The sequence below is a fragment of the Desmodus rotundus genome, chromosome 11 (assembly GCF_022682495.2).
Source record: "Desmodus rotundus isolate HL8 chromosome 11, HLdesRot8A.1, whole genome shotgun sequence".
In the NCBI taxonomy this organism is placed as follows: Eukaryota; Metazoa; Chordata; class Mammalia; order Chiroptera; family Phyllostomidae; genus Desmodus; species Desmodus rotundus.
The window spans coordinates 3,552,218-3,562,581 of NC_071397.1; the positions used below are offsets into that span (position 1 = coordinate 3,552,218).

Consider the following 10,364-nt stretch of genomic DNA (forward strand, 5'->3'; position numbering starts at 1 on the left):
GCATCGACCTCCTTCCTTCCGCTCATCTTCAGTCCGTGTGGCGTTGCACCTGACGCGGGTCTCTGGTGGGCCGCCTGTCCGTGCGTGTGGTTTTATCCACCCAGCCACTCTGTCAGAGTGGTCTTGAGACTGGAGAACGTGGCCCATTTGCATTTAAATCGATTATTGATGGATGGGTACTTACTGCTACTTTGTGCGTTGTTTTCTGGCTTATTTGGAACTCTTCTGTGCTTCTTCCTTCGTGCTTTGACGGCTTTCTTCAGTGGTATGCTTAGATTCCTGTCGCTTTATCTCCACAATAGGCATTTGCTTGGCGGTTACTGTAACACTCACATGGAACAAATTATGCTTACAATAGTCTACTTTAAGTTGATAACAACCTAACTTCGAATGCATTCTAAAGCTCCACGTCTCACTGTCCCTCCCCCATGATTCAGGTTTTTGATGTAACATTTTACCTCATTTTATCTTGTGTGTCCCTGAACTAATGATTGTCGTTATTGTTACTAGTATTGTCTTTTAACCTTTCTACTGGCTTTCTAAGTGACTGGTCCACTGCCCTTACTGTATATTTACCTTTACCAGTGAGGTTATACTTACCTATGTTTTCTTCTTGCTATTTAGCGCCCTTACTTTCCACATGAAAGAAGTCCCTTTAATGTTTTTTGTAAGGTCAGTTTAGAGGTGATGAACTCCTCTAGCATTTGGTTGTCTTGAAAACTATCCCTTTTTCAGTTCTGAATGTCTTTTCTAGGTAAACTATTCTCGGTTGGAAGTTTTCTACAATATATTTAATTGATTATGCTGTTACAGTTGTCCCAGTTTTCCTCCCTTTGTGCCCTCTGCCTGGTACCCCCCTTCCCTCCAGCAATCCTTCCCTTAGTTCATGTCCATGGGTCATACTTATAAGTTCTTCAATTACTCCACTTCCTATACTGTTCTTAACCTCCCCCTGTCTACTTTTTACCTACCAATTTGTACTTCTTTATCCCTGAATCTTATCCCCCCTTTCTCCCCCTTCCTCCTCCCTGCCGATAACCCTCCAAATGGTCTCCATATCTATGATTCTGTTCCTGTTTTGCTTGTTTGCTTAGTTTGTTTTTTAGAGTCAGTTGTTAATAGTTGCGAATTTGGTACCATTTTATTGTTCATACCTTTGAACTTTTTCTCGAATAAGTCCCTTTAACATTTCATATAATAAGGGCTTGGTGATGAACTCCTCTAACCTGACCTTATCTGGGAAGCACTTCATCTGCCCTTCCACCCTTCCATTCTAAATGATAGCTTTGCTGGATAGAGAAATCTTGGATGTAGGTCCTTGCCTTTCATGACTTAGGATACTTCTTTCCATCCCCTTCTTGACTGAAAGGTTTCTTTTGAGAAATCAGCTGATAGTATTATGGGAACTCCATTGTAGGTAACGGTCTCCTTTTCTCTTGCTGCTTTTAGGATTGTCTCTTTATCTTTAATCTTGGGTAATGTAATTATGATGTGTCTTGGTGTGTTCCTCGTTGGGTCCAACTTCTTTGAGACTCTCTGAGCTTCCTGGACTTCCTGGAAGTCTATTTCCATCATCAGATTGGGGAAGTTTTTCTCTACTATTTGTTCAAATAAGTTTTCAACTTCTTGCTCTTGTTCTTCTCCTTCTGGCACCCCTATGATTCAGATGTTGGAATGTTTAAGGTTGTCCTGGAGGTTCCTAAACATCTCATTTTTTTGAATTCTTGTTTCTTCATTGTGTTCTGGTTGGATCTTTATTTCTTCCTTTCATTCCAAATCATTAATTTAAGTCCCAGTTTCCTTCCCTTCACTTTTGGTTCCCTGTATATTTTGCTTTATTTCACCTTGGGTAGCCTTCATTTATTCCTTCACTTTGCAACCATACTCAACCATTTCTGTGAGCATCCTGATTACCAGTGTTTTGAATTCTGCATTGGATAGGTTGGCTGTCTCCTTGTCACTCAGTGCTTTTTCTGGAGTTTTGATCTCTTCTTTCATTTGGGTCATGTTTCTTTGTCTTGATGCATCTGTTATGTTGTAAGGGGCAGAGCCTTAGGTGTTCACCCAGGCTAGGCAGCCCTCTTTGCTGCGTTGTGGTGCTGTGTAGGGGAGGGGTCAGGGAGGGAACATTGTGGCTTGCTTGCTCCATTCTATCCCCACTTTCCAAGGAACTCTCTCATGTGTGACTGGGAGTTTCTCCCACATGGCCACCGGCACAGTAGTTTACACCTAATTTGAGTCTTTAGTTTCCCGCTCAGCCAGCCCTGCCTTGCCCGCCTGGTCCCCCACCTTGCCACACCTCCTCCCCACTAGGCTGCCAGTCTCCGTCCATCCTACCGGGCTGGGTGAATGTTTCTTTAATTCCTTGGTTGTCAGAGTCCATGCAGTTTCATTTTCTGGCACTTCTGGTTGTTTTGTGTTTTTAGATTGCTTGTTATCCTCCCTTTGGTTGTGTAAGGAAGTGAAGTGTTTCACATTTTCAAAGTATTTGAATCAACTGACTCTCGCACTAGCAATAACGAGAGAGAATTATCCCCAGTTCTTGCCAAGAATGATTTTGTCTGAGTTTACTTTTCACCGTGCTGGGAGTGGTGCAGTGATGGCGATTGTGGCTGAGTTTGAATCTCCCCCTGATGGAAACTGTCGGGCAATTTCCATGAATGTGTGGGCCACGTGAAAATGCCCACACGGCTGACAGACTGGGCTCCTTGTTAGAGAAGGAACAGGCTCTGGCCGTGTGCCAGCATCGTCTAATGGTTATGACGCTCTTTCCTACCCAGGGGTCTGTGGTCAGAGACCTGCGGTCTGATCCAAAAAGTGCAGCAGAACCTCGCTGCTCGAACTCAATTCATTCAGGAATTCTGTTCGAGAAGCGGTTTGTCTGAGATCCCAGTCATCCAGGTGACCGATCACACAGGTATCGGCCTGAAAGGGTTGTCAGGTGAAGAACGAAAACTTTGTTTGACAACTGAGACATGTTTTCCAAACACAGTTTGGTCATGAATTGAATTGTTCGAGATGGGAGACATTCAGGAACAGAGGTCTGACTGTATTTGGTCTTTTCCCTGGTTCCAGGCACAGAACTACTAACCCTCGGAATCTCCTGAGTGACAAGGACACTAATGAGATGACGCTTGGCCAAGGGTCCTGGACAGTTTCAGGATGGCGGCTGGTACCAGAAAGAGCAAGTTTGATCAGAGTCGGTACTTTCAGCCTCATTGCCCAACCTCTGGGAGAGGGGCTGGGGCTTGAGTTCAGTCACCCGTGGCCAAGGATTTATAGTCAAATGTGTCTACATACTGAAACCTCCATAAACCCCCTAATAACGGGGTTCAGAGCTTCTGAAGTAGTGAGCCCATGCCCATGCTGGGGGGATGGGGGTGACACTTTCCAACTCCGTAGTGACTGAGGTTCCAGCACTTGGAACCCTTCCCCACCTCGCCCCATATCTCTCTTCATCTGGCTGCTCACTTGTATTATTTATAATAAAATATACAAAAGCACAGCATTTTCCTGAGTTTTGTGAGTCGATCGAGGAAATTTATAAACTTGGTGAGGAGCCCCTTACCAAGTTGGACAGACGTGCAGGTAACATGGGAACCGGAACTTGAGACTTGCTCTGAGGGGAGGGCAGTCTTGTGGGACGGACCCTGAGCACGTGGGGTCTGAGGCCAACTCCAGGTAGTTCATGTGGGAATTGAGCTGAACTGTAGGAAGCACAGCTGGTGTCAGAGAATCCGAGAACAGGGGGAGTGTAGGAAACAACCCCTCACCATCCCACAGAGAAATTCAGAGGAAGAGCAAGCAAGAGACCCGCTGCTTGGGACGTTATTTATTGGTCACATGTTCTTCCAGCCAAACCTGGGTGCCTGCAGGTACCAGGAAGTTCCAGTCTCAGATCTTTGCTCCAAGGACTGAAATGTGTCTTTCTTTTCCTTCCCCCACTCCAGCCCCTGAACTCTATTCCTACACGGGAGGGTTCCACACCTAGAGTCCTGGTGGGAGGCAGAGACCGCGTTCCTCAATGAAAGAGGGAACCCACGTCCCCAACATTCATGCATCTGGACTTGGCGCGAGGCTCCCCCAGTCAGGTGACCACATGCAGACTCTGCCTCGGGACGTAAATGATGCAGAGAGGCTGGGACTGTGCAGAGTGCACGCGGCCAGGGTGGCGGGAGTGGCAGCAACAGCATCTGAGGGCCGGAGCAGCAGAGACAGCAGTCAGAGCCCTGGGGCCCAGGGACCTGCCTCAGGGCAGTGGGTGGGGTGAGCGCTGACGTCTGTGCCGGGCAGCAGGGCAGCGGGGCCTGTGTGGGCCCCGACTCAGGCTGGACTCTGGATTGCTCCTGGCTATGTGTCCTCTCGTGTGTTTTGCGGCTTGCCCCAAAATAGCATTAGAACCCAATTATTCTTTTATATCTAAATTAGAACAAATTAGGACTCCGTTGTTTGCTCCACTAAATACACCTGGGGAACAGTCTTACTAGAGACTTTATTGTGCTGACCTGGGGCCACCTGCTAACCTTCACCTGGCTCTGCCCCGTGGCAGAGAGAACGACTGTAACACCCAGCATCACGTCTCATAAATGACAATGTTCCCCTTTTCTTTCTGAGAAAAAACACTAAATGTGGACTGAAGACCCTCCTCACCCTGAGCTCCGCCACTGACTGCAGTGGTCCCCCAGTCTGGCTGAGCCCCAGGATGGCTTGTGGGGCTTCTTACAAAGCCCAGGCCTCTCCCAGACCCCTGGTCTCAGGGATCAGCCCCCGGCCAGGATCACTGGTGTGACAAGCCCTGCAGGCGCGGCAGATGCACAGCCCTGTGGGATCCTGTCGGGGTCCTGCTGCTCAGTGTGTGACCTGAAGGCAGCGGCATCTACACCAGCCTTGTCATAAATGCAGAATCTCACTCTCTGCTCCACTTTCTGAGTCTTAACAAAGGGTCCGGTGATTCCTGTGCACAGGGAACTTTGGGACTCGGTGCTCCACTCCTCTTCTACAGGCGGAGACACAACTGTGCAGGCCGCTCTGGCGTGGGGTCCAATCGGACTGCTCAGCAATGGGGTCCTGGGTTCCATCCTTCTTCCTTGGTCTTCTGTAGCTGTCCCTCCCTTGGTGACCTCACCCATGCTCTCAGCTTTAAACACCATTTATGTGTGTGGCCTCCCAAGTCTACTTGTGCAGCCGACTCATCTCCCAATCTCCCCCTGCCAATCGGACCACTCCCTTGGATCTCTAACAGACGTCCCAGCGCCAATGTCTCTGAAATGAACATCCGTGACGTCCACTCAAATACGCTGCTTCCAGTCTCCCCATCTCTGCTGACCCAACTCTGCTTCCCTGCTTGCGACCTTGACCCCTCTCCCTCACAGCCCAGGTTAACATTAGGAATGCTGTCAGGACCCTTCAGAAGGTATCCAGGATCCCTCCACATCCACTATTCCCACCACTCACCCCAGGAAGTGTCCCCAGCCTGGAGCCCGGTGCAGACCCCTCCTGCATCCACACTGCCTCCCTGATTCCAAGTCTGCTCTCAGCACAGCGGCCGCTGTGATCCATTAAAGGGAACGTCAGGCCAGGTCCCCATCCTGCTCTCATCTGCCCTCTGACACCCGCCTCACTCAGAGCACAGTCGGGCCCTTCCAACATCCTCCAGGCCCACGTGGTCTGGCCCTGCCCCTGTCTCATCTCCATCACTCCCTGCTCCATCCCACACTGTCTCCTCCATCTTCCCAGACAGCAGACACACCGCTGCCCCAGGGCCTTCACACTGGAGGGTCCCCTGCCTGGACAGAACATCCCCCAGACATCCTGGAGGATAATGCCTCATGTCCTTCAAATCTTCCCTCAAGGTCACCTTCCCAGTGACGCCCACACTGACCACCCAAATCTAACAGCCACCTTCCCTGTCCCCACAGCCCACACTGGGGAGCACTGTCCCCTCTGCGTCCTCTCAGACCCCTTAGCCTCCCACAGACACCTCCCAGTGTGCTCTGCTCGCACCCACTGTCCCCCCACATAGCACATGCCTCACAAGGCCGGCAGGGATCCTGACTGTGCTTCAGTGAGTCCCCACTGCAAACCAGGGCCACACGTCTGTCACACAGCCACTGCTGGCTCACGGATGGTCAGTTAGGGCACCTTCCTATGCTACAGGCTGTGTCTGTATTCACGTGGCCTCCACCACAGCTGCTCCGTGGCAGCTACGGCCCCACGTGCACTCACTCTGACATCGATGTCCCCCCACTTTCCCCACAGAGCTACTCCCCCGAATCCACAGCAGACGCTGCTCCGTGCATCCCAGAGTACGCAGAGCAGCCAGCACTGGAGCAAAGGGCGGTACAAGTGTGGGCCAGCAGAGCAGAATTCCAACAGGAACTTCTCTAGGATGGGAAATTACAGGATCCCAGCTCTGCTGAGTCCAGAACCCGGTCCCTTTGACAGTTTAGGGAGAGAGGAAAGATCGGCCAGGCCCTAGAGGAGACACGAGCAGGATGAGTCTGACAATTCATGTCTCCAAACCACAGACTCCTGTGTGCAGGGACCCCTGAGCCTGTGGGGACAGTGACAGGCAGAACACCTCTGCTGCTGCCAGCCAGGGGCACCCAGAGGAGGATGACACCAGGACTCCTGACACGGACTAACCCAGTCACATTGCTCTACAGAAACCAAGAAGCAACAAATACAGGCCCAGAGGATGGGGCTGAGACCCAGGCCTGAGCCTCGGCTGACCCGGCCACACGAGGCCCTCGCTGCCCGCGGTCCTGGAGGTGGGCTTCACTAGGACAGCTCACAAGGCCTGGCTGATGTTTGGGTTCCTGTGATCACAGGTTGCTGGGACAAGGTTCCACTGAAGGGACCAGGACAAAGGGGCAGATAGATGGTGACCCAGTCCAGGGGGGACCACGTCAAAGCCCACGATGCACTGAGTGCAGACTGGACACAGCCCCGCCCACCCTCGGTCCTCACAGCCTGTCCTGTCCCTGCAACAGGCTCAGCACAGCAAACACACGGGTTCTGGAAACTTCTTGATAATTCCATTTATTTCCTCTCAAAATTTAGGATCTTTAATTCTTTAATGAACACGTTAACCACTCATGGCAAGAATTGAAAATATAAATTCATATTCAGAGTCTTATTTCAATAAGGGAGTAAGAAGTTGCAGCTCAGGACACCAGGAAGCACAGACAGGGGTGGGGAGGGCCCTGCCCCTCCTCTGGTGGAACAGGAAAGTGTGGGGAGGGGGCGTGGTGGGCGGGGTGGGCCAGCCCCCCACCCCCTCAGATGCTGCTGCTGATAGGAACGCAGACATTCAGATGCCAGCTGCAGAAAGAGAAGGGGGACGTCCCTGACGTCACAAACAGGGGTTGGCGGGTGCACGTGTGTGAGGAACCTTCCATCCCTCATTCCCCGACAGGACAGCTGTCTCACACTGGAGAAGAAAATAATCGTGAACAAATTCAGGACAGTGGCTGAGGTGGGGACATTTTCAAATCTATTTCATGCTCAAAATGTCCGAGAATCCCCATTACCCAGTCCCGTCCCCTCTGCCCCTACCCTCCTTACATCAGGGTCTCACCTTTACAAGCTGTGAGAGACACATCCGAGCCCTGGTCACTGTCACTGCCTGGGGTGGCACAAAACAGGACATGGTCAGAGCCCCCAGGACGGGAGACCAAAGGACCAACTCTGGGGGGTGAGGTCCCCCATGGTCTCCCATCTACACTGACACAGGGTCCCAGGGGTCCCCCCTCCATACTCACTGGCAGCCTGAGTGTAGCTCCTTCCTTTTTCTCCTGGGGGAAGAAAACATCCTATGAGACACCGGGGAGGAGGCAGGGCCACGTGGTCCTAAAGGAAGCCCTAGTGCTGGGCCCCAGGGAAGTTTCCAGAACTCTGACCACAGACCCAGGGCAGGATGGGAAACCCGAGGGAAATGCATGTGCAGGAAAGGGACCAACCCCCCTCCTGCAGGTCTGTCCTCGGCAGGGACCCTCCCCTCGCACCTGTGGCTGTGGGAGCCAGGTCCCCAGCACCTGGACCATCAGGGTGACAAGTCTGTCCCTTACTTCACACGGGCACCGTTCTAAACAGTCAGTGTAGCAAACAGGGCCCCACGTGTGGCAAGCATGTGATGAACACGATGCTTCCCTCTAATGATGCAGGACACGTGTCTCCTGGGCTTGAAACCCCTGGTGGGACAAGAAATCAGACCCTGCCCACCCCTACCTGAGCGCCTCCTCGCCCACATCACAGCTCCAGCCACAGCTCCCAGCAGGGCCAGGCCAATGACAACGCCCACGATGATGATGATGCTGCTGCTGCTGGTCTGAGAAGGCGGCTCTGGAAAGGGACAGGAAGGTGAGGCCCCGTCCCCCAGGTCCCGCCGGACCCCCCTGACGTCCCAGAGGCCCCTCCTCACCCCACTGCAGTCTCCGGGGCTCGGGCAGCCCCGCGTGCACCACGTGGCACGTGTATCTCTGCTCCTCTCCCAGCGGCACCACCACCGCCGCCCAGGTCTGGAAGGTTCCGTCCCCTGAGGGCCTGGTCTCCACGAGCTGCGTGTCCTGGGGCTGGTCCACCCCGTCCCGCTGCCAGGTCAGGGCGATGTCCGCGGGGTAGAAGCCCTGCGCCCAGCACCTCAGGGTGGCCTCCTCCTCAGAGGTGGGGTGGTGGGTCACTCGTGCCTGAGGAGGGTCTGAGGAGAAGGGTGGGAGACTCGGGAACTGCGCACCTCCGTGGGGCCATCCTGGGACTGGACGGGGCAGCGGGGGGTTGATGGGCGCAAAGCCCAGACGCGGCCTGCACAGAGGCACCTGGGGTGACCCCCTGGTCTGTCGAAAGTTCTAGAACCAGAGGGACGCAGCCCAGGTGATGCCGGTCTGGGCGGAGAGAGCATTTCTGGTCCAGACTGGGGGGGGGCGGGGTCGGACGGAGACTCGCGGGTGCGGGGCGGGAGCGGGCCTGAGACGGGGAGTCCCCGCGGGCCGGGGCCGCCGCCGGGGTCACAGGGAGGCGCTGCCCGGAGGCCTCGGAGCTGGTCCCGTCCTTCCCAGGAGAGGCTGCCCCCCAGTGTCCCCGAAGGAAGGCGGGGTCGCTCTGGTACCGGATCGGAAAGTCCGGGCGGACTCGGTCTCCCGGCGCAGGGAGCGGGTTCTGACCCTGGTCCCGCGTCCAGTCCCCCGTCGGAGCCCAGCCCGGGGGGTGGGGGTGGGAGGACGGCCCGGTACCTGCGCGCTGCAGCGTCTCCTTCCCGCGTTCCAGGTACCGCAGGAGCCCCTCCCTGCACCGGCCCCGCACGTAGGCCCCGACTCGCTCCGCCACACCGGCCGCCTCCCACTTGCGCTGCGTGTTCTGAGCCGCCGTGTCGGCCGCGGTCCAGGAGCGCTGGTCCTCGTTCAGGGCGATGTAGTCGGCGCCGTCGTAGCCGTACTGCTGGTACCCGCGGAGGAGGGTCCCGTTCGGCCACACGTCGCAGCCGTACATCTTCTGGAGAGTGTGAGACCCTGACCCCGCCCCGCGGTCAGCGCCCCCGCCCCCCCCACCGGACCCGCGAGGATCGAACCGAAACCAAAACCGAAAATGAAACCGGGTCGGAGTCCCGCGGGCTCCCCCGGGGGAAGCTCGAAGCGGACACTCGGGGCTACGCCGCCCGCCCGCGGGGATGGGGGTCGTGCCCGCCCGGCCCCGCGCGCTCACCGGGCTCGCTCTGGTTGTAGTAGCGGAGGGCGGTCTGCAGGTTCACTCGGAAAGTCTGTGCGCTTCCCTGGGCGTTCAGTGTCTGCTCGTCCCAATACTGCGGATACACCTCCTCCACCCACGGCCCCTCCATCCACCGCGCCCGCGGCTCCATCCTCGGGTTCGCGGCGTCGCTGTCGAACCGCACGAACTCCGTGCCGTCCACGTAGCCGACTTCGAGGAACCGGGCCTCCCCGCCGCCGGGCCGGGACACGGCGGTGTCGAAATACCTCAGGGAGTGCGGACCTGCGGGCGGGGAGCGGTGACACCGGCGCCCCTCCGCCCCGCGCGGGGCCGGGTCCGCGGTCGAGGGCACCGGACCGGGGAGGGACACGGGGACGGAAACGGGGTCCGGGGTCCAGGCTGTGGTGACGCGCCCTCCCCATGGTCCCGTGTCCCCGCCGGTGCGCGCTCCTCCCCGCAGAGGCCGCTCCCTCCCGACCCCGCGCTCACCCGCCCCGGCTCCGGTCAGCGGCAGCGCCGCCGAGAGCAGCAGCAGGAGAGCCGGACACCGCATGACCCGCATCGTCGGAGTCTGAGGAGAATCTGCGCTCTGGCAGGTCCGCGGAGACGTTACAACCGAGAGCGGCGGAGGCGCTGATTGGCTTCTCTAGACACCGGCCACA

At 55.7% G+C, this 10,364-nt stretch overlaps 1 protein-coding gene across 1 annotated transcript; it reads right to left on the minus strand.

Annotated features, from left to right (window-relative positions):
- Nucleotides 1–7,015: 7,015 nt before the first annotated feature.
- Nucleotides 7,016–10,307, minus strand: LOC128779530 (class I histocompatibility antigen, Gogo-B*0101 alpha chain). Its single transcript, XM_053913921.2, has 8 exons — nt 10,192–10,307; nt 9,700–9,984; nt 9,231–9,506; nt 8,423–8,698; nt 8,230–8,343; nt 7,764–7,796; nt 7,580–7,627; nt 7,016–7,432 (listed from the first exon to the last, which is right to left on the minus strand). Exons 1-8 carry the CDS (start codon nt 10,262–10,264, stop codon nt 7,428–7,430), a joined length of 1,110 nt encoding a protein of 369 aa, XP_053769896.1. The 5' UTR covers nt 10,265–10,307; the 3' UTR covers nt 7,016–7,427.
- Nucleotides 10,308–10,364: the final 57 nt, after the last annotated feature.